The sequence below is a fragment of the Sceloporus occidentalis genome, unplaced genomic scaffold (assembly GCF_023333645.1).
Source record: "Sceloporus occidentalis isolate IW3139 unplaced genomic scaffold, rSceOcc1.0.p SCAF_33, whole genome shotgun sequence".
Classification (NCBI taxonomy): Eukaryota; Metazoa; Chordata; class Lepidosauria; order Squamata; family Phrynosomatidae; genus Sceloporus; species Sceloporus occidentalis.
The window spans coordinates 9,049,062-9,073,541 of NW_028317013.1; the positions used below are offsets into that span (position 1 = coordinate 9,049,062).

Consider the following 24,480-nt stretch of genomic DNA (forward strand, 5'->3'; position numbering starts at 1 on the left):
GAAATGCACAAGTCCGGAATTTTGCACATATATAATATCGCATCGTAGTATGAATGTAATCAACCTAATCTGATCAAACTCATTAACGAATCATACATTAAGATTCTGAGGTAAAACTGGAAATTCTTATATGAATCATTGCACTCGCTGAGGCAGTAGTTGTCTAGTTTTTCTCAATATAGTCAGCTAGCAACGTGCTATTACAATATTAAACTAGACGAAATGCGCAGGGGGCATTAAACATAACATTTTGGAGGCCTCGTGTGGCTATCCATACCACAATCCCTCTGAGATGATTGTTTCGTGTTTTTGCACGTTAATCATTTCGGTGTTTAAATATAAAAAAAAAACCAGCGCAACTACAAGTCACGGTGCTAAACGTAATCTTTAACCAGGCAAGAAGAGACGCGCTGGAAACAATGGAGGACGAAGACAAAAAACGGACAGCCTTCCTTTCTCAAGTAGGCCTCGTTTGCACACGCGATAATCCGCTACCTCAGTAAACAAAGAGCGGCAGCTACAGTGCCATTTTCCCATTCTCCGCCCCCCAGAAAAACGGCGCTCATACAGCTATATAAACCGCAATTTCGGTATTCTTTTATTAAAATATACATCACGTCACAAAACGTTAGGTAATGTATAGTCTGTATAAGTAATAAAACACTAGTGTTAAAACGGCGGGAACAACCTAGCTGGGACACAGCTACCTGGTATTTCCCCCCCCCTTCACAAATGTCTTAGGGCGGAGCAGCCGCGCCAGCCCGCTACCCCTCCTCCTGTATGGTCTCTCCCAGAGGTTACCGGAAGTTGTTAGGCGCTGCCATGTTTTCATCTGCTTTGTTGTAGATTCTATGTAGGATACTTCGACATTTTTTTTTTCTTTCTGCCTCCCCCTTTCCCGAACGCTATCCTCTCCTCCTCCTCCTCCTTTTCATCCCCTTTTCCTGGATCGCCATGGAGGCCAACTGGACCGCTTTCTTGTTCCAGGTAAGGGCAAACCAAATATTTTATTTTCGCCGGTTGAATTATACGCGCCGAGATCTGTCTGGATACGGGATTGCCGTAGATAGGGCGGCGGTATCACCCACTCCCCCTCCCTTTTCCCTTCCTCCCACTCTCCCTCTGACATCCTCCTTCCCCGCCGCCGGAGGACCAGCAGCAGCCTCCCTCCTCTCCCCTCCCCGGGAAGCGGGGACACCCGGGAGCATACACCCCTCATCATCTCCTCCCTCCTCAGTCTCCCTCCTTCCCCGGGCATACAGGGGAGGCAGGAACCGCTCAATCGGCCTCAGACCTAGAGAATTGGAAGCACGTTGGACGCGTTCTCTCTTTACTGCACCCTCGATCTGTTAACGTTTTTGCGGCGTTCATCCTAGGGGTGGCGGGTTGAACTAGCAACTGCAGGTCTTTTAGTATTGCTTGTATCGTAAAATCTGTTAACGATCTTAGCTCTGCTTTTATAAGGGAACGTTATTGCGGATCCTAGATTGTAACGTTGATCGATTGATCGACACCAGAAAGCCTTATGTAACAAACTCCTGCCAAGGCAATTTGCGGACAAATAATCCCCAGAACCCTCAGTGCTTTGCTTAGAAGATCAGACTTGCTGCTTGTTGTGAAAAGGCGATGGGAAACCTAACATTCTAAAGAAGCTTGCGTGTGGCTCGTGACTGGAAGAGAAAAATCTACATTTTTTTCTGGGAAGGGAAACACGTTTGATAAATAGAACAGTTTCGCGTATTAAGTAATCCCGGAGTTATGTTTCCATTGTGTACAGTGTCCCACGCTAAGTTAATTATATCCAGACCGTTGCGTCTTACTGGCGGGTGCAAGTGAACATTTCACCTGCCCTCGAGGCAACTAATTGTTTTTACTAGCGCATGTTGTTTCACGCGCGCTCTAATATGCATCCACGCATATCTCGAAGGCCTCCGCAAACCCGAGTTGATGGTGGAGGCGCGAGCCGTGTGTTAAACCTGCGGCAGTGTGCGTGCACAAAGAGGCCGCGCTCGCGATATGCTGTGTCACACGTTCGTGTTCCCTGTATTAATGCGCCGGCTCCGCGTTTCTAGACAGCACGGCTCATGGCGGGCTACTTTAACTCCTCACGCCTTAGCAAAAGCTTATTTGAGTTTGCTGCGCTCCCCCCCTAGCTTCTTGAAATGATTCTATACAGTAACATATTTTTTTCAAGCAATACAAATAAATCATTAAATAATCGCACGAAATGCACACAGATGCTTATAAACTTTGGTTCTCGTGAATGCAAATTGTTGTTAATTGCTATATTTCTAACACTTGTATGATTTTTCCACATCATTATTATGTAAGCTGAGTCTTTTTTTTTCTCTCCTCCACACTACCTATCCTCTGTATATTTATCACTTCTGGTAAACTCACATTTTGTGTTTTTTTTCGTATTAATCGCAATATTAAAAATCCAGTTTCGTAAGAGACTCCGTCAGCATTACTTATTTCATTAGTTTGCAAACAGAATTTCGTATTATGATACAAACTGACAAACTAAACGGCATCTGTCACTCCAGGGACATTTTGCGTATCATTGTTTCCAGTTTTTTTTTTGTTAATCTAATTTATATAGCGTTTCTTTATAGATAGGTTACAGCCATAAAAAAAGAAAACGTATCCTTCTGTGTCTCCTTTGTGTGTGTGTATATATAATATATATATATAAAGAGAGAGATCAGTTAGTGGCTCTGTTTTAATCCTTTTATCTTTTATTTACATAGCACTGTTTTTTTTTTCTCACATACAAACATTAAAAGGCTATGACAACTATAATCCACATATTTAAGGCAAAATTGATAGCTAAGGTAAAGGGGACCATGCATGCAAGCTTATCCTTCAAATATGTCAGCTAGCCAGAAGATGTTGCTTAACTCGTTTTGGGTTTTTACTGGCAGTAACCAAGAGCTGTACATTTACACCTAAAGTACATTGTGCATGGGGTGGGTGCTACACAAGAAGTTACTACCGCAAACTGGCAAAGGCTGGTGGTAAAATTAGTACATGTCAAGAGTTGAAATACCTTGGGGTCTCTAGTTTTCAAAAAATACGTGGTTTGTTGGAGGTAAATTGAATTGGCCAGCTTTAAAGATGTCTCAAATATGACAATGGGGGTAAGATGACCAGATGTCAAAATTCCAGTTGGAAAAACTGATTTGTTTGTGTCCCAAATGTGGCCTTTTAACCTCCAAACAACCCAACAAACTTATGCATGGGTGGTATCACTGTTTTCAGGAGATGTTGCTGAATACATATTGGGATGTTCTGTGGCAATGACAAACACCGGGAGCTACAAAATCAAACATGTTGCTAACATTTGGTCAAATATATATGGTTTGATGGGGTATATTGAATTGGCTGGCTTCAAGGATTCAAAGATGTCCAAAAATAGGACGTAGATGCAGTATGACCAGATTTGAAAAAATGTTTTTGAAATGCCAATATGCTTCTTGCACTTATTGTGCCCTATAATGTGCCAAAAATGTGTATTTCTAAACTGACGGCAAACATAAGAATCTATTTCGCAGGATTTTCAAATAAGTCAGAAAAAAAAATCTTTTAACCATATTTTATAACATTTTTTAACGTAAATAAGATATAAACAATGGTATCTAAAGAAAGCCCTTCTTTTTGGGCATACACTAAATGAGAGAGAAGAAAATGACAGCTAAACACCAACACTGCAGAAATGTTACAACCCTGTCCTTACGGGGTTAAATTGGGGAAGTCTAGATATTTTTATTTTTGTCAGGGCAAGTTAAAGTATTCATAGATACATAGTTTAGCGTAAGCTGTGCATCCAACATAGTACAAACTGGTAAAAATATGGGGGGGGGAAAGACACAGCTTGCCCTATTTTTCACCATAAATTGCAAACCAGATACGTATTTAAACGGTATAATTTTTGTAAGCTCCTAATTACTTTAGTAAGCTTATGGAGTTGATTTGAATTTGTGTACAAGTAATCTGCAGATAATGCTGATGGAAGTCACTGTAAACCAGGGTAGGCGCATAGGAAGCGGTTACATTCCAATGGCACGCAGTAAAACTTACCTGGATGGCCGCTGTCTACAATGCAAAGTGCCTGTTTAATAGTCATTTCCCCAGGTACTCTGGCTGTATGGAGAAGAATAAAGCCACTACAGAAGCTGTGCTGGTTAAGCGCAATTCTCCACAGTGTATATAGGCCTGTTACAGGGAGATCTTCCCTACAGGCCCAACGAGAAATGCTGCCTCAGTATACTGGGTGAGGATAATGGGAGTAGAAGTCAACAAAAGCCCATCTGTTCATCTTTGTTTAAGAATATGCAAAACACTATGTGACCCTCTGTAATATAAAAAAATATGTATGTGTGGTATGTCTTATCCGGGGATGTTGTCAAACATAAATTTATACCCTCGTATGCCAGCTGGTTTCTGTAAAGGCAGCTGGCGGAGGAGACAGAAGAGAGACAGAAGTCTTGTAGGGTGCATGCAGTCCGTTACAGAAGAAACTCCAACATGCATTTAACATGAAAATAGGGAATGGGGTGGTCCTTAAATCCTTTGAGTGCCAGGGGCACGTTTTTCCCTGCTGGGACCAAGCCATTTACCTTTTTTTTTTTTTTTTTTTTTTTTTCTTATTTTTGCGACGTTGGACATAATAGTAAATCCAAGAACTCTTGTAGTTGATGCCAGAGCATATACCATTAAGTCCTGTTGGTTTAAAAGCTCAGTGGTTTAATGTGAGAGTGCCCAAAGCCTCTATTCAGACATTCCCTTTTAATGTGAGATTAGGTCTCCTAGCAGCTTTTCCTGCTGCTCAGGTGCTGCAGTATGTTCAAGAAAGCTAGAGCCGTTTCTTTGTGCCACAAGACATCACAAGGCTTTCCATTGTTTCACAAGAAATCCCAAATGGGATCTCTAGTTCTGAGTATCTGCCCTGTTCTAGAGAGCAGTGCAAAAACAAAAATAAAATAAACACACAAATAATCTGCCATACCAACCTATACCCATCCCCTAAAAAAAAAAACCATCATTCCTATTTCTATTTTTTATTTATTTAAATACTACCCCCCTTCTCCAATTTAAAGTGTGTGTGTGATTTTATATATATATATATGTGTGTGTGTAAAAGGGTGAAGCCGTATTACCCCAGTAGACACGATGTAAAAAAATAGAGTATTGCAGAGTATGCGGTGATACCTTTTTTTATTGGACTAACTGGACCTGATGAAGGGAGGATAACTCTCGAAAGCTTGTCTTTTTAATACTATGTTGGTCCAATAAAAAAGGTATCACCGCATACTCTGCAATACTCTATTTTTTGACATCGTATATCTATCTATATATATATATATATATATATATATATATATATATATATATATATATATATATATATATCCTATGCATGGGAGGCATGGCTGTACCCAGAGAATGTTACAGAATGCAAATTGGAGTTTATGCCGGTGGAGATACCCTGGGCAAGAAAACCCAAAGTTGTCTTTTGAATGAGGTTGATGGGGAAATGTATTTTCAGAAATTTATAGTCTGTGTGTTTTAGAGATCTGTGAGTGCTGTTGAAGTTAGAGCCTCAGGATACCAAATTTCTAAATGTTACAATTTGAAGACAAGTGTGGACATCTTAATATTTGCCCGTAACAGTTTAAACAAACTAAAATCTTACATGTATGAGGTGTATCCAAACTGAAGACAGGTATACAAATAGTTTGTTTTATTGCTCTTGCACTTTGTGCATTTTTTTTCTTTTTTCATAAAAGATTATTTAGATGAATATGGTTTAAAAAGAAAGCCCTACTTGTCTTGAATAAAACAATATACAATGTGTGTTGGCGCACTAAATGAGGAAGAAGGAAATTTACAGTTGAACAAGGACATAGCAGAAATGTAGAAAATGCTGTCATCCCCAGGTGTAAAAATGGAATCATCAAGAAGTGTTTAGTGTTATGCTGTATTTGCATGCAGGTGACAATCCTAATGCAGCTTACTTGGGAAACGTGTGTATGTGTGTTAAGCTTGTAGCTCATGTAGCCCGGACTTCACTCCTATACAAATAAAATATTAGAACTCTCAAGCAAACTGTTACGTGGACAAGAGGCGTGTATGTAGAACAAACTACATTTTATGTTAATCCATGGGAAGATTATACCCGCTTGTAATTTAATGTTGCTTGCTTTCTTTCTTTTTCCCCCAGGCTCATGAAGCCTCACATCACCACCACCATCACCATCAACAACAGGCTTCTCAGAACAGCTTACTACCGCTCTTGGGTACTCCTGTGGAGCCTCCTGATCAGAAGCCCATGTTACCTTTACCTGTAACACAAAAGCCCCAGACTCCATCAGAACCCATAAAAGAGCCGGTTGTGGTGAAAAAAGAAAAATCCAAAACTTCCTTCGTTTGTACATACTGCAGCAAAGCATTTAGAGACAGTTACCATTTGAGGCGCCACGAGTCCTGCCACACAGGAATAAAATTGGTGTCACGGCCAAAGAAAACACAGGCGTCGCCAGTTGTACCCCTTATTTCAACAATTGCTGGAGATAACAACAGAACATCTCTGGTATCAACTATTGCAGGAATATTGTCAACGGTCACTACTTCTTCTTCAACCACTATTCCTAGCGCAAGCACGAGCATACCAACCATGCCTGTGGCTCAACCAGTGAAGAAACCCAGCAAACCAGTTAAGAAAAACCATGCATGCGAGATGTGTGGGAAGGCTTTCAGAGATGTGTATCATCTCAACAGGCACAAACTGTCTCACTCTGACGAGAAGCCATTTGAATGTCCAGTCTGCAATCAGCGTTTCAAGAGGAAAGATCGGATGACCTACCATGTTAGATCTCATGAAGGAGGGATCACAAAACCCTACACGTGTACTGTTTGTGGAAAAGGGTTTTCAAGGTATGAGCTATACTTGTGTGGTTTTCTATATTTTTATAGTAGAATATAAAAAAACAAAAAATTTCAGGCTTGTGAAGACTTGCGTTACCGACACATTACTGGGCACATTTCATCGGCACTCTGCAAACTCATTTCAAACAGCCACACATGGATGAGGTGTTTTTATCTCTTACTGAACGCTGTGTATAGATAGCTTGACTGCAAACTGAAGTGCTGCAGAATTTAACTGCCTGGCTTGTCGGTCATTTGGATTTAATTATATTTGAACCGTTCTCGGCATCCATCTGCTTCACTCGGAATAGTGGATTTTCGTCCTTATGCTCTACCCGCTACATTATTACCTTAATAATGTGTAATTATTTTAAGTATACACTTAATTTACTAAAATGCTTTACATTATGAACATTCCTCCTTGCTGCGACTTTAGGATAATCGAGGGGATTAGTTGCTCCCTCATCCTTTAAAAACACAGTCTGTCTTTGGGCACTTCAGTAAGTCTTCCAAGAAATGAAAAAGAAAAACTTTATAGGGAGGTCAATGATTTCACTGTAATCTGTAAGATATGAGAGGTTCCCAAAGGGGTCTCTATCCATATTATACTGGGAACAGTGAAAAAAAATATGTTTTTATAACGTGCCCCAATATATCTTAGCCCTACCACTACAAGTCAAAAAATGATGAGAAAAAAAATCAATGTCACCAAACCCATTAAGTCAGTAATATTATATAGGGTGATACGTAAAGGATCAATAGGGTTCTCTTGAACAAACTATAAATGTTGGGTACTTCTTTGATCAGGGGATGCTTCCCAGGGCACCCACTGTGTAGAAGAAACCAAAATAGTATATAAGATTTATACATTTCTGTTTAAAAAAATAAAAAAATATTTATATATATATGTGTTCACATTATCTTTTTGTATATGCTTTTATATTTATTTTACATTCTTGTGTTTTTTCCCCTTTTTGCATAGACCCGATCACTTAAGCTGCCACGTGAAGCATGTCCACTCTACAGAACGACCCTTCAAATGCCAAGTAAGAGTATTTCAAAGCCAGTACTAATACCTTTCTTCTAAATAAAGGTAGAGTGCTACATTGTCTGACAAAAATACAGGATACCTTCTCAGGTATTTAAATAATAATATTTTTTTTAAAAAAAACTCTTGAGGGGTAACACTTTATGAACTTTAATATCTGAAGTGTTCATAAAGTTTTATGTCCACAGAACTAAATATACTCAAAGGTAAGTAATATCATCTTTGGAGCCCAGACTTTGTGAAATCCTGTGTTAGCTAGCTTGGGAACCACAGCATGTGTTGAAAAGTGTTGAATCATTTTTCACCATTGTGACTAGAAACCATTTCCTGGCAGGGTTATGTAATGCATTATGGTATAGTATTATAGTGTGTGTGTGTGTGTGTAAATGTATAGTGCCAGACTTGGTATGTCTTCTGTATTGTAGTGCCAGATTCCATGTGTATGTGTGTATTTCATATATGTATAGTAAGTAAGTGTTTGTTGTTGGATAGTGTGCACAAGAGTGATGTTATGCTAGTAGATAGCATAAGCATGCGTGTGTGTGTCATATAGTTTATTGTGTATAGTGTATAAGTGCGTGTATTCCCCAACCTATAATTTATGAAGCAGTCAAGTACAAACAAAGCAGATTGGTTCGGTTTCTGTGTGATTTAGCTGCAGCCGATAAAAGGCTTCATGGGAAGCAACACAGAGCTGAGAAAAGTTTAAATGAGTCATTGTTCTTATTTAAAACACAAGATGTTGATCTGCGTAAATGTATATTTTCTATTTATCTCTATATTGTAATAGATCCCCTGACTAAGTTGTTTTTTTGTTTTTAGACATGTACGGCTGCCTTTGCCACCAAAGACAGACTTCGAACTCACATGGTGCGTCACGAAGGGAAGGTGTCCTGCAATATCTGTGGCAAACTTCTCAGTGCAGCCTACATCACCAGCCACCTAAAGACACATGGGCAAAGCCAAAGTATCAATTGTAATACTTGTAAGCAAGGTAAAAAGTTTCAAGGTAATTATTCTTTATTCCTAAGACATTCCTGTAGTGACAAAATAATCAAAGCTATAAATGCGTTTTCCATGAACTTCTGGGCCCTAAAAGGAATAAGTATGGATAAGATTCAGCCGGGTTCTGTAGCTTGAGCTATACTTGGTATATACTGATTTTTTTCTTGTGTTTAACTGTACATAAAACTGTATTTAAAAAAACAAAACTACAAACTGTGAATGTATTTGTATGTGTATTTTGGTGGCTGAAACTCGCTCCCACCAGTGATGTATTTATGCGGGATGCTGCTAAAGGCCTCACATAGCACAAGTGGTGTGTCCTTTTTTAGTTACCTTTGACAACTCCTACTTTCACTGAAAATACCCTGTTTTTGTTGCAAGTTTGCAAAGTACCATTATTAACATTAAAGCGGCATAGCCGTCAGATTTGAGGAGTCAGAGGACGAGTTTTACTGACTAAATAACTTTCATTACAACATGCCTATGAATATTGAATGATCACTCTGCATTCACTCGGTTACTTCTATTTTACACTTCCATAAAGTCTATGCATGGCTTACAAGTGTAAAGTAGGCGCCAGGTCAAAATTGTTTCAAGCCAAGCATATTGTATCACATACATTTTACTCTCAAGCGCACCTCGTATCAGTGCAGCGTCTTTTTCTCTCTAATGGCCTTCGTTGGCGCATGTGATTGTTAGTTGTATCTGCAGCTCACCATTACAGACGAGATGAAATCTAAACAATCCCGCAATCACCTATTGCTAGGGAATACTTTGCTCCTAGACCCCTTTGTTTTTAAAGGCTGGATCAGGTCTTTAGTGAGAAACATTTGCCACAGGTGGCTAACTAGTTCTGCCTTATATTAGCATCCCTTCCAGGCCAGCTGCTGTTCATTGTGTACCGTTTAGTGTTTGTGCCCTACCCCCAATAGCAGCCTGGGGGAATTTTTGTTTTTTATTTTGATTGCTTTACACACTTTAAAATTGTAAAGTCCAGGCCCCTCCTCACACTTTCGGTCTCTTTTCTGTATGACCAATTGTACAGTGCTGTGGAATCTTTCGGCACTAAATCAATTTTAACAACGAGGTCTTTCATTTGTATTCTCTGCCATCCACATCCCTTTGGCAAAATGAGCTGGAGACCAAAGTGGACTCATGTGTCCCTTTGGTTGAAGCTTTGTTTAGGTGGTGTTCAAGAATAAGCTGTTTTTGTTGCTCTTTGATAGTGAACATCTACTTGGCTTTCAGAAGTCATAGGAAGGAATAAAACTTTGCACATTTTTGCAAAATTGCACATTTGCTTCTTTGGACACAAGTAAAATTCATCAAGATATTTGATGTTCTGGTCCCCCTCTAGTCGATTTGTGCTTTTCCAGATAAACTGGATTCCGCATAAGATGCCACATGGTGGCCATGTCCTCTATGTTGGAGGAGATTGGTGGTTGTCTGTTTTCTTTTTGGACTCTGCCAAGCAACTATCCAGTTCATGAATTCTAGACATCATTCAGAAGAATTACAGATTTTCCATTTTGACTTGCCCATTTCTCAAAACAGTTTGCCCATATTGCCCGTCCTTTTTGAATCCATTTTAGTTATGGATTCTTTAAGATATCTTTATCTGGGTCTTTTTTTTTTTTTTTTTTCTTTTAACTCCTTACAGCATTTGCAAGTTCTAATTCTTCATCCACAACTATCTTCAATCAGTTAACCATCTTTTGAGGGACACCCTATGTGAACTTAAGTTCAGACTAAATCACTGCCTCAGCCACACTCCTCAGAGCCGGAGACCACTTTCGTCAATTGTATTGCTATTATTTTTTTCCCCTTTCCTCGTCAATTGTATTGCTATTATTTTTTTCCCCTTTCCCCTCTCTCATCCCAAATTTCAATGGGAGATTCAAGATGAAGATGCTCTCGTTATTATCTCAGCACCTGCTTGGCCATGGTATATACTATACAGGCTTAATGGCTGTTCCAAACTGTGGCATCTTTCTGTACCATATTCTTAGTTTCTTACAAGGTTCTTGACCTTTTTTCCCTTCTTAACCCCTTAACGTCCATTGCCGGGTCAGGCACGTCATGCAAAACGGTCACTTAACGACCTATGACGTGCCTGACACATCATCAGACTTAAACAAGCTTAGAAAGTGATCAATGATCACTTTCTAAGCTTAAACGGTGTTGCTGTAATGCCTCGATGTCGAGGCATTCAGCAACACCGAGATCGGCATGATGGGCCATGTCTGGCCCCTCCCCGGGGCGTCAACAGCCGCCATACATTGTTTTAAAAGGCTGGTGGTAAAATGGTAGTATTTAACCCTTTCCATGCATCAGATTCTACCACCAGCCTTTGCCACACTTTGTGGTAGTATTTTTTTTTAATTTTTTTTTCACACAAATTGTATTTTGGGTATAAATTTATAGCTCCAGGTATACGTCACTATCAAACAACACCCTAATATGTGTTCAGGAACATCTCCCGAGTTCAGTCATACCCCACATGTATGGGTTTGTCTGGTGTTTGAGGTTAAAATGCCACATTTGGGAAGTGCGCTTTTTTCCCCTATTTTGGTTAGTCTGTGCCTATGCCCTATCTTTGAGCCTGGCCACTACAATTTACCTCATAAAACCATATATTTTTGAAAACTAGACACCCCAAGGTACTTAAAATGGTAGTATTTAACCCTTTCCATGCATCAGATTCTAAGTACCTTGGGGTGTCTAGTTTTCAAAAATATATGGTTTTATGAGGTAAATTGTAGTGGCCAGGCTCAAAGATAGGGCATAGGCACAGACTAACCAAAATAGGGGAAAAAAAGCGCACTTCCCAAATGTGGCCTTTTAACTCCAAACAGCAGTCAAACCCATGCATGGGTGGTATCACTGTACTCGAGAGATGTTATTGAACACATATTAGGGTGTTGTTTGATAGTGACGTATACCTGGAGCTATAAATGTATACCCAAAGTACAATTTGTGTAAAAAAAAATACCAAAAAAATACTAACACAAAGTGTGGCAAAGGCTGGTGGTAGAATCTCATGCATGGAAAGGGTTAAAATACTAGCATTTGAAATACCTTGGGGTGTCTAGTTTTCAAAAATATATGATTTGATGGGGTAAATTGCATTGGCCGGCTTCAAAGATACCCGAAATGGCACATGGGGGGAAGAATTACCAGATTTGGAAAAAATGGTTTTGAAATAGCAAAACGCTACCTGTACTTAATGCTCCATAACGTGCAGAAAAAAGCAAAAAAACATAAAAACATTGGGTATTTCTAAACTCAGGACAAATAGTAGAATATATTTAGTAGGGTTTTTCATTAGCTTTTTTGGATGAGTAAAAGATTTTTGGGGTAAAAGTCAGAAAATGTGGGGTTTTTTTACATTTTTCATCATATTTTATTACTTTTTTTATGGGAAATTAGATAATATGATTAAAACAATGGTATCTGAAGAAAGCCCTTCTTGTCCTGAAAAAACAACATATAATTTGTGTGGGTTCACTAAATGAGTGAAGAGAAAATTACATCTAAACACGAACACCGCAAAAGTATTAAAACAGCCTCGGTCCCAATGGTACAAAAGGTAAAACACAGCCTGGTCCTTAAGGGGTTAAGGAGGGGAATATGTTTAGGCTCACTCAGATCCAAACAATTATCCTTAGAGATTTGGGTAACTTCTGATCAGTGCAATGCTGGCTCCTGCAAACAAAGAACAGTCCAGAATGTCTACAATATATATATATATATATATATATATATATATATATATATATATATATATATATATATATATATATATATATATATATATATATATATATATATATATATATATATATATATATATATATATATATATATATATATATATATATATATATATATAATACACATATATTCAAAGGTTATGACAAAACTAGAACCGACTGAGACAAACGGATACGTTATGTAAAGAAGGCTCTGCTCGTAAACAACTTGTAGATTAGTGAACGTTCTGAGTTGCTTTGCAAGTGTTGTGCGAGGGCATGTGACTGATGTTGAGTCTTGTCAGTTAACCATTCAACTTAGCCAATAGACCCTTATGAAGGAGTAGCTTTAGATTACCTAGTCTGTTAAAAGGGATTCTTAGGGCAAAAGGGATTCTTAGGCAAGTGTTATTTGAGAGATGGAAACATAGCAAAGATTTTAGTCCTACCTCCACTACTGAGCCGTGTCTATAACCTACACGTACAGGTAGTAGTTTTGCGTACCAGGGAGAAAATGGGTTTAATGGTGAGTAATGTTGGAAGGTTTTTCTTACCCATGTGCATCATAAATATACAAGCGATATTTGACTGTATAGGGAGGGCTGGCAAGTCCAGTTAAATGGCATAGTAATAATGTGACCAAAAAACATGTGTTCAACGCACATTTGGCAATGTGAAAATTACGCAAAATGAGCACAGTGGATTAAGAGAGTGTAAATGTTGCTTTAAATACCACTTTGGGTGGTATCTACCTCCTCCCTTCTTGCCAGCCCTCCCTTTTAGTTGAAAATAGCATGACTAAGTTTCATTTTTCTATATGTCAGCTATGCTCTCATTATACATGTAAGAGCATTTCTTGTTTTAATTTAGGACAACTTCATGAGCTTCAAAATCCAGTTCATTGTCGAATCAAATATGAAGGTATTTATGAGCTTTTTCACACTTTTAATACACTTTTACAAAATGTTTCTAGTCAAGAGGGCCGTCTAATCGTGTGAGGTGGACAGATGCTGGAGGGCCTTCCGCTTTCGCCCTTTTAGGCAAATGATTTAGCTTAAAAGGCTTCTTATTTAGTAGTATCTAAGAACCTTCGTTTATCTAATCTCCAGCTAACACGGGACACCTGTAAATAATTAAAAACAAACAAAAAAGTTATACCTGAACATAGAAATACATACTAAACTAGTAAAAAAAAAGTCTACATGTACCATATTGGCTCGAATATAGGCCGCACTTTCCCCCCCCACTTTAAGTCTTTAAAGTGGGGGTGTGGCCTATATTCGGGGTCTAGCGCCCGACGGCCAGGACATGCAGCGGGGTTAGTATACAGATCCCCCGCAGCGGTGCAAGGGAACCTGCATCCTACTCTCGGATATGCTCAGACAGCCTCCCCTGCCAGCACTTCCCACGGGGGGAGTGCCGGCATGGGAGATTGTCCAAGCGCATCGCGCGGACGTTCACCGGCAGTGGCGATGAGCGTGAACGACCTCCGCCGCCGGCCCGTCTGCTCGATGTGCTTTAACAATCCCGGCAAGGGAGATTTTTAAAGCACATCTTGCAGACGTGCCGGCAGCAGAGGTTGTTTCTGCTCATCGCCGCTGCCGGTGAACGTCTGCATGATGCGCTTGGACAATCTCCCATGCCGGCACTCCCCCTGTGGGAAGTGCTGGCAGGGGAGGCTGCGTGAACAATCTTCCTTGCCGGTGCTTCCCACGGCGGAAGTGCCGGCACCGGAAGTTGAAGTGTTATGTGTAGATGTGCCCCGCAAGACCCTGTGGAGTTTGCACAGGTAAGTCTGGTGGGTGGGGACAGAGTGGCAGCATATCTCGGGGGGGGGGGGGGGGGGTGCAGAGTGGCAGCATATCTTCGGGACAGAGTGGCAGTATATAACATTTTTCATTAAAAAAAAGCACCTAACTTTTAGGGTGCGGCCTATATCCGAGCCAATATGGTATTATGAAATATTTCAGTTATTGATAGCACAGTGATAAAAGCTAAAATATCGATGCAGTGTGGGCTGCGCATACCTCAGCAATGTCTGTAGTTTATATGCATAGCATTCCTATTCAGATCAGAGACTATTGTGGGTGCAAAATTCACCCATCAATGACGGCAAGCATTAGATAATTCTAACTTTCTATATGTACAATCAAGTTTTGTTTTTTTGTCAGTATAACATAAATACAATGAAGCGCTTGCCTGTAGGGGACCTTTTCCTACACAGGTCTGCTTTAATGACAGGTCAGTCTATGAACCAAAGGGTGTAGCTGCAGACCCTTTATGTGATGTTCTCATTTTGTTCCATGGGACAGACGGCCCTGGTAGATTAAAAATGTATAGTGTTTTATAGAAAAATAACTTTTATTTCTGTTACATTGTATTATTATAAAACTAGTTTTACGAGAATGGAAACGTGGCAATGCATGACAACCTTGTAAAGTATGATGGAATAACATCTTTACTTCATTATATTATTTCACTTAATAGAAAACGGTAATACACTTCAACATTTTATTCTTTCTTGTGGCTCCTATTTCTGCTCAAGTTCCCTTTTATGTACCTGGATGGATGCATAGAACTGGAAGTCATGGTATCATAACAGTAGTATTACTCCACGAGTAATTCAAAGGGGTGTAAAACATTCGCTGTCATTTGTGGCAAAATGGTGAGGGTAGCACAGCGTGTCCTACGCCGCTTTCTCTCGTATCCTTACCGTATGCTTACAATGTTCCTCATTTGTAAACATAGGGTCAGGATAACAAAGGGAACATAAGATTAGGAACTGCTGCACTACTCTCACCGTCCCTTGCCACAAAGAACAGTCCCCCTAAAATAACTTATCTAGTTTTTAGCAGTTTCTCCAAAACTATTAAATCTTAAAAAGAAAACAAAAAACACACATGTAGGCAGTTAAATTAGTAATACCAAAAGCTGTGACAGTTCTGTTAACTGCTTTGAGTGCACTGTTGAAGTAATTTTACCATGTGATAGGATAATTTTTTAAAATTTAGTGATTTATCGCTTGGTACACACTTTCCTATTTTCATGATTTTAATTTACATTAAAAGAATAGTTAAAAAAAATAAAGCCCTGCACCACTTAACCTTACATTTTACGTGGGCAGGGTCTCATTGGTGTGTTAGGACTTAGCATGCACATTGCAAAACCGGTGGTTCTGATTGCAGAAAGGCATGGCATTTTTTTTGTGTGAAAATGGTGTAATATGGCCAGTTCTGCACATATTTCGCAATACTTCTTATGTTCAGTGGTGTATATAAAGGAAAGTATGCTGTTTAATACACTTTTTACATAACATATTCCTGGTTGCCAGGCAAACCCTATTTCAACCTTTGCTTGGTTAAAACTTTTGTAAATTTTGTTAGATTTATCTGTTGTATGCACATTCAAAATCTGCCTAAATACAGGACACTGATGCATTACTTTTCCTCTTATTTCAGCTTCAGACTCACTCTTTTGTGCTGTGGATCAGAATCATAGGACCTTTTCAATAGGTGATTTTCTATCTTCATACCAGTTGATTCAGCAAACGTTTTTTGCGTTCTTTCCAGGATTATTTGGCATTTATAATGCGCAGTGAATGACCAACGCAAAAAATCTTTCTCTCTTCTTAGTTCATTATTTATTCCACATCTTTCCCATAACTGATATATATACAAATCAATGTAATGTGATATGATTTTTTTTTTCCTTTTCTTTTCAGACACAAGTAATATGTGCCAAACGTCCACTGCGGCTCAGACACCAGTGACTCTTACTTCACCTTTCAATATTACGTCTTCTGTGGCTGCTTCGGGAACTTTGACTAACTCTGTATCTGTAGCAACTGCCATGAGTATGAGCATGAGGAGTCCAGTGAATGTTTCCAGTCCTGTTAATATAACCTCTCCAATGAATTTGGGTCACCCGGTCACCATAACAACCCCCATTTCCATGACCTCACCTTTGTCTTTAACATCTGCTGTCAATTTGCCAACTTCAGTCACTGCACCAGTGAACATAGCACATCCAGTTACCATAACAAGTCCTATGAACCTGCCTACCCCAATGACACTGGCTGGCCCATTAAATATAGCTATGAGACCAGTGGAAAGCATGCCATTCTTATCCCAAGCTCTGCCATCTTCTCCACCGTGGTAAAGAACATTTGCAGCAGTATTCTAGAAAGTTGTTCTGTAGTTATTTACCAATTTTTCAATATTTCATAAGGGCCTGGAAAATAGCTGATGTTTAAGCCTTGATCTTGGCTATTCTTCAGCCTTTGTATTTATGGTCTTGGTCTGCATCTGCTAAGAAGGAAGGGAAATGAAACCTGGAGAGTTAAATGACAGGATGAAAAGTTTTTGTATGGAAGTCGGTTCATTCTAGTAACACTACCAACAAATTCCCTAATACCTATGCCTACGGGATGAGATAACCTTTCAACATTTCTAAAAATGCAAATGAAGATTAATAGTGGAGGTTTTCCTTGCTTCTTAGGAATGCTTTTCATAATGGGATTATGTCTTTATTTGTAGCATTTCCTGTAGAAGAGTTGTGCCACTTCTGATTTATAACGCCTGATGATTTGTTATTGTATTATAGGATACAGAAAAGGGTGTTTCTTTTTGCTGGTCTCCCAGTAAAATTTATGCAGTTTTTGTTTTTTTTAAATTTGTGATTCCAAAGCTCTTCTTTTCCTAATTTGATGAAGATCCCTGCTATGTTTTCAGTCGTAGATTGTCCTTAGTTTTTTCGAAATGTAAATACTTTTAAAATTGTAAACTTAAGGGAATATTCGCATTGTAGCTATATATATACACACACATTTGTGTTTTGTTTGATTCTTTTTTTTTTTTTTGGCTTTTCTTTTTTGGCACAAATTATGTTCAGAAGAAGAATGAAAGTATTTACGCATGTATTCCAGCAGAGACTTTGGTGACTAAGTTTATGGAAATGATTCTAAACTTGGTGGACGCCACAGTTACCCCCCAGGGGTACCTCTTTATTTTGCTGAAGTCTTATTGCAAACCCACTGCTTGACACATTGAATTCTGCTTATGGATTGTTCCACTAGCCAGCATGAGATGAGGCAAGTGGAACAGAAAAGCAAATGGATATAGAAGCACAAGGAAAAAAAAATTCAACTTGACCGTTACTACCCCTTTTTTTGGACCTGTTCGGAGTGAAGGAATGGGGTATACATTGTGCAAAGCGGTTTGTGTAGCTTCTTCTCTAACCACTAGCTAGATAGTGAGCCCATAAAGACAAGCCAATATTATACTTTTTAACCTTTTTTTGTTCTTATTCAAGTGTTGTAGAGATCTGTTTTTATTGTGTAAATATATTGTTAGCATTTTTTGTTGTATCCAGTACTTTATCTAGTATTCTGTTTATGGTGACATTGGGATAATGTCCTTTGGGGCGTATCCCTAATAGCACTTGCTTATGGTTCATATTACACACAGATTCCCCATGAATTGCTAAGCTATATGTACTTTTTAATTTTTTTTTTAGTCTTCTAAAATATTAACTGTATTGTAGAAAAAATATCCAAAAGAACTGTTTAGGCCATCATGTGACATTAACTTTTTTTTTTTTATATAAAAAAAATAGGTTAATCTTTAACTGCTTTAGAAGCTAAAAACACAGTTAGAATTTTGTGTTATGGTCGTCTTCAGCTGTTGAGATTGTAGAAAATATTACATATTTTGTAACAATATTGAAATTTAACAGATTCAGATAGTACTTTTACTTATGCATATTAACCCATTTCTGCAGGAGAAAAAAAAAATGTATGGCTTTGAGGTCACAAGCAGCAGGGGATTAAATTGCATATTTATAATAGTATTCTAAAATGACTGCCTATACCTCTGTGGCAGCTGAAAAATGGCACGTTAAAAATATGGAAGGACAGACGTACAAGATGAGAAAGGTATGTAGGGGCTTGATACACAAAATAAAATTCAGTGTAAAGAAAATTAATTTTGTATTTCAGATCTTTTGTATTGGAGGACATTATAAACTATACCATCTTTTGTATATATAAAACACTAGGAATTTTCTGTTTAGCAGAAAGAAGCCACATTCCTACACTACTGTAAATGTTTGTTAAAATGTCCATGTAAACATACACCCCATGTTTGTGCCTTTTTTAATTAATTTGTCTCAATAAAAAAAAAAAATTAGAGAAAGAAATTGTACTTTATATTGGTCACTGCATATACTGTTTTGTAATGTCGCAGATATGTGCTTTAGACCCAAGCTCTTCACGTGTGCCTATACCAGTATTTTTTCAGAATATTGCCTACAAAAAGAAGTTGCCAAGACCTCACTATAGGCCGAACATACATCCATCTTTGAGAGAATAATTTGAAGTGATGTTACCGTTTGGGAGAGAAGGTAGTTTACATGGAGTGGCACTTTGGGCTCAAGGGACTCGGGCATATAAGAGTCTGTTTGTGTTTTACTGTGTGCAAATTGATGTATGCATTCTCTAGTTATAGTAGTTAGAAAATGATAATTCTCTGGTTTTCCCCCTCCTGGGTTTACCTGCAATCAAATTTTGTTTTATTGTAAATAAGACACAAATATGTTTACCAGCAATGACAAACAGCTGACAATTAACATACAATTTGACCCAGTTGGAATAATTGAAGCTTAAGTGCTTGCATCATACTGATGTACAAGAATTTTAAAAAGTTCTAGGCACTAACCATGCCAAGTCATACTGGATCACAAATATAGTTTCTGCAACACTTTCTTTAATATTGTTACCAGTAAATGAGGTACCACTGTAGATTATACACTTCAATGACCGTTCCAACTATTTGCATTTGAGGACCCCAAAATGACAAGCTTATTTTTTTCCAGATATTTGTCATATCGGTGGGAGCAATTATAAAGTACCGTATTTCCCTATGTATAAGACGCACGTAGAAAAATTTGTGGTCTAAAAACTGGGTGCATCTTATGCAGTGGTGGTAGATTCCCAACAATTGCTTGTTAACACAAATCGCTAATCGGCCAATCACATGGCAATAACTCAATGCATTCAGGCATGTAGATGTGGTCTGGACAACTTGCTGAAGTTCAAACTGAGCATCAGAATGGTGATGAAAGGGGATTTAAGTGACTTTGTGGCTTGGTTGTTGGTGCCAGATAGGCTGGTCTGAGTATTTCAGAAACTGCTGATCTACTGGGATTTTCACACACAACCATCTCCAGGGTTTACAGAGAATGGCCTGAAAAAGAGAAAATATCCAGTGCGTGGCAGTTGTATGGACCAAAATGCCTTGTTGATGTTAGAGGAGAATAGGCAGACTGGTTTGAGATGACTGAAAGGCAACAGTAACTTTAACCACAACCAAAGTATGCAGAATATCAACTCTGAGCGCACAACACGTCAAGCCTTGAAGCAGATAGTCTACAGAAGCAGTCGACCACACCGGGTGCCACTCTTGTCAGCTAAGAACAGGAAACTGAGGCTACAATTCACACAGGCTCATCAAAATTGGACAATGGAAGACTGGAAGAACATTGCTTGGTCTGATGATTGAGGATGTTCATCAGCACTGCTGTGGCAGGAGTAATTCAGCTTCTGACTCAAAGCAAGAAAGGTTCTGCGTACTTGGGACTGGTATCCCGGTGGTAACCTGACTACTACTTTTTCATATATGCTTGCTACCAGCTCTGCCCAACCCACGAACACTGGAATCATTAATCATCTTAAAAAATTAAGTGGGATACCCTCTACTTTCACACAGTCAAGTGCTAGATTTTGTCACCAAGATTTATTACTCAGCAATGAATTTGAGATAATAAAAAATACTTTGTGCTGTCCACAAATCAGAGGTTTGGCTGGTAGAGTGAATGGGCAACTGTCTTAAACTAGTACTCAGGAACAGGTTTTAAATTTTAAACGACTAAAAGACAGTCAGACTGTGCACATACGCCAGCCTAGTAGAATGCCTGGTTTTCTCACCAATATTTATTTATCAAAGTAGAATAATAGAGGATATAATAGAAAGCTAATTACAAAATTGACTTGGCAGCAAATTACAGGCTTGGCTGGCACTAGCATAAATGGGCAACTGTCTTAAACTACTCAGGAACAGGTTTTAAATTTGAAACAATGGAAAGACAGTTACACTGTGGGCAAGCCCAGTACAATACCTGGTTTTGTCACCAATATCTATCAATGAAGAATGATAGATGATATAAAGATAATTTAAAAAAATCCACAAATTAGAGGTTTGGCTATTAGTATAAATGGGCAACTGTCTTTATCAACTAAACTCTACTCAGGAGCAGGGGAAAATGTCTGCTTCAGTCAGGGTCATCTTTAATATTGATTGGACCTCCCCATACAATCACTCTCTTGCATACAATCACCTCCTTCACTCAAACACCAGAAAACCCCTACAAAAAGTACTTAATGCACTCACTCTACAGGTTAGTAGGAGAGAGTCAGTGCCGTCTTAACGCCTTCTGACCCTAATGTGACTCTGCATGAGACATCCTCACACAACACATGCAAGACAGGGAAGAAGCACAATACTATGTTAAATAAAATTAATACTGATGTGATCAGGTGCGACTTTAGGTGTTTAGGCACCCTGTGCGGGGCCATCCCTGTGGTGCCCCCTCCCCCACCATAACCCTCAGAGTCACTTTGTCCCCTTCTTCAATTTACCACACCTCTCTTTTACTCCTTTATGTAGCTGAGTTGCGGATCAAATAAACAACACGTGGAAACACAGCATTTCAGAACTCACCGATACAAGCAATTGCACTTTACAATGTCACGCTTGCATCGCCACTTAAAACACGCTTTGTTTTTGTCAGCACAGTCATGCATATTAAAAATAACACATTGAATTGAATTCCCATGATGCTCAGCCAGACATACTACTATCATGATGCTGGGCTAAGCATCATAGGAAGTGCAGCAACAGTAAAGCTGCAGATGCTAGCTGTGAACTAAAATTCCCATGATTCTCAGCCAGCCAGGTGTCCACCATAATGCTGGCTGAGCATTACTGGAAGAGTAGTCCACAGCAGCAGATAATTTTTTAAATTAAAAAAGGCTAATTTTAGCCTCCCTCCCAGGACCCTTACACACAGCCTTTACACACACACACACACCTGCCCATAAACACACATATACGCATACACTGTCTTTACACACACCTACCCATAAAAACACGTATACACGTACACTGCCTTTACACACACCTACACATATACACGTACACTGCCCTTACACACACAGACACACACACACATATATACATGTACACTGCCCTTACACCCCTTTCTCCCCATCTCTAACCTCTTCCACCATCCTTCTGCCTCCATGCTGTATCCTGCATCCTGTGGTGGTCACTTCAGACCTCGCTTTACTACTCCTTCATCACTAAGTGCCGGCTATTGCTGCAGAGCGCAGGGATGACTTCATATCCCCGCGCTCAGCATTATTTGCCGGTGGGTAGTGATTAGGGAGCAGTAAAGCAAGGTCGGAAGTGACAGACCTCGCTCCCTAATGTTGAGCGGCCTAGAAGGAGATTGCGATCTCCCAGCTAGTCTGCAGCTGCTGATCAGGTGTCTGCGCCCCACACAGCTGCACCTGAGGTGAGTACAGATCTCGCCTCACCCTTCCTCTGCAAAGCAGGACAGAGGAAGGGATAGGCGGGACTGCGGGAATTACAGCACTTTAGAATTGCTGATGTTGTTTGTGATAATGAGGCAGTTTAATACTCTGTAATGAGTGAGGACAGGTGATTTTTTTTTATTTTTTTTTTTTTATGTGCTACACTAAACAGCCTCACTCTATGAGTGTGCGTGGTCAACTGCTTTGTGGCTAACCTGTTGTTACTCCTAGACACTTCCACTTCGCAACAAGAGCACTTCTGGTGCAGATCTAGAAGGGCAGAATTTCATGAACTGCTTTGTGGCAAAGGTAGCATTATACGTACCTTATTTAAAGCCATTGAGCTCTTCAATACAACTCATTCTACTGCCAATGTTTGTCTATTGAGATGGCATGTGCTTCACTGTATATGCTTGATTTTATTCACCTGTTGGTAATGGATGTGACTGAAAAAGCTAAACTCAATACATAGGAGGGATATCTACAAGGTTTTGCTCATATATTATATCATTATACTTGATTGACAGTTACTTTCTTTCTAACACAAGGGCACAAAACAACAAACATGAACACTTATATGAAGTAACTTTTATTGAACATATAATAATTTCATTGTTAAGTTATTTTATCCTCCAGATTATGTTTTCTATCTAAAAATAAGCTAATATATAATAGTTTCAGTTTAATATGACTCACTATTAGTGAACCATGCCATGTACTAACACTTAAGGGACAGGATTTCCTTGAAACCTTGTAAATGTGTTATTCCATAACAAGCCTATGAATGAGTCTAAATTAAGCAATTAAAGAGAAATTTTTCCCATAGATGAGTAAAACTTACATTACAATAACTATTGTAAAATGTCATTGTAATATAAAACAATGTAAATATTGTAGAACTGCATAGTAAAAAAACAAAATCATCTTCACATATCATGGAATACTTTTCCGTCTTCCATTTTGGATTGTTTTGAGTACATTGGAAAGGTCAAAACTTTTTGAAATAAGTGCAAGAAGTGATTCATCTTTTTGTATACCAGTGATAAACTCTTCTAATGTCAACTCCCCTAAAAAAAAAAGAAGAAAATTAAATTATATTCTAAATGGAAAAAAAAAACATTTTGCAATTAGTTTGTCAGCAAAGCCTGGAAAGTAAACCGAATGTGTCAGCAGAGAAAAACCATTCAGCTCATCTAGTCTGAATTTAAATGTTTCCATCCTATTTCCCCTCGTACTTCTCTCAACCTATTCATGGTAAGATCCTTTAACTTTTCGTGGAAAGTTTTATCCTGCAATCCACAGACGAGTTTAGTAGCCCTTCTCTGAAATCTCTTCAATGTATCTATATCCTTCTAGAGATACTGTCTCCAGTACTGAGTGTAATACTCCAAGCGAGGTCTCACCAGTACTCTGTACAACAGCATGAAGACCTCTTTTGCATTATTTTGCACTTATACACATTAAACATTGGTTGCTACAGCTCTGACCATTTTTTTTAGTTTACTAATAAGCCATTTGGCTTATCCCTCCAGGAACATCAGCCCTGTTGGAAATCTTTGCATCATTAGCAAAAAGACAAACCTTACCATCAAGACCTTCAGCAATATCACTAATAAAAAAATAAAGAGAATGGTTCCAAGTACAGATCCCTGAGGTATCCCACTGGTAACAAGACCTTGCTCCGAATATACTCCATTGACTGCAACCCTCTGTTGCCTGTCACTCAGCCACTGCCTACACCATTCAGCAATGTGGGAATTTAAATCCAAATATTGCAGTTTATTGATAGGAATTCAATGAGGGACAGTGTCAAAAGCGTTACCGAAATCTAGATACGCAATGTCTACTACACCACCTCGATCTTTAATTTTAGTCACCCAATCCAAAAAATCTATAGGATTAGTTTGGGATGATCTTCCAGAGGGAAACCCACGCTGTTTCTGATTTTGAAATTCATGTAATTTAACATGTTCAACAACCCTATAGTTTAACATAGTTTTCATTAATTTCCCTACTACCGATGTAAGACTTACTGACCTATAGTTGCCCGACTCCCTACTACTTTTCTTGTGAATGGGTACTACATTTGCTGTGTAACA

General features: G+C 38.9%; 2 protein-coding genes across 2 annotated transcripts in view; one reads left to right on the forward strand and one right to left on the reverse strand.

Annotated features, from left to right (window-relative positions):
- The first annotated feature begins 954 nt into the window (after positions 1-954).
- On the forward strand, positions 955-16,890 carry LOC149298403 (vascular endothelial zinc finger 1-like). Its single transcript, XM_089487560.1, has 7 exons — positions 955-987; positions 6,224-6,936; positions 7,910-7,973; positions 8,798-8,984; positions 13,603-13,653; positions 16,191-16,244; positions 16,454-16,890. Exons 1-7 carry the CDS (start codon positions 955-957, stop codon positions 16,888-16,890), a joined length of 1,539 nt encoding a protein of 512 aa, XP_089343686.1.
- A 6,424-nt stretch (positions 16,891-23,314) lies between these two features.
- The window catches only part of LOC149298404 (guanylyl cyclase-activating protein 3-like), a 31,429-nt gene continuing 30,263 nt past the window's right edge, over positions 23,315-24,480 (reverse strand). Inside the window, exon 4 of the mRNA XM_089487571.1 lies at positions 23,315-23,448. Coding sequence (XP_089343697.1) covers positions 23,315-23,448 — 134 coding nt within the window. The remainder of the gene's footprint in view (positions 23,449-24,480) is intronic.

Bases quoted from the DNA above. Each gene is read 5' to 3' on its own strand.
- LOC149298403 (XM_089487560.1), top strand. From the start codon at position 955: ATGGAGGCCAACTGGACCGCTTTCTTGTTCCAG. The intron at 988-6,223 runs GTAAGGGCAAAC...TTTTTCCCCCAG, and splicing joins GGACCGCTTTCTTGTTCCAG to GCTCATGAAGCCTCACATCA. The intron at 8,985-13,602 runs GTAATTATTCTT...GTTTTAATTTAG, and splicing joins GCAAGGTAAAAAGTTTCAAG to GACAACTTCATGAGCTTCAA.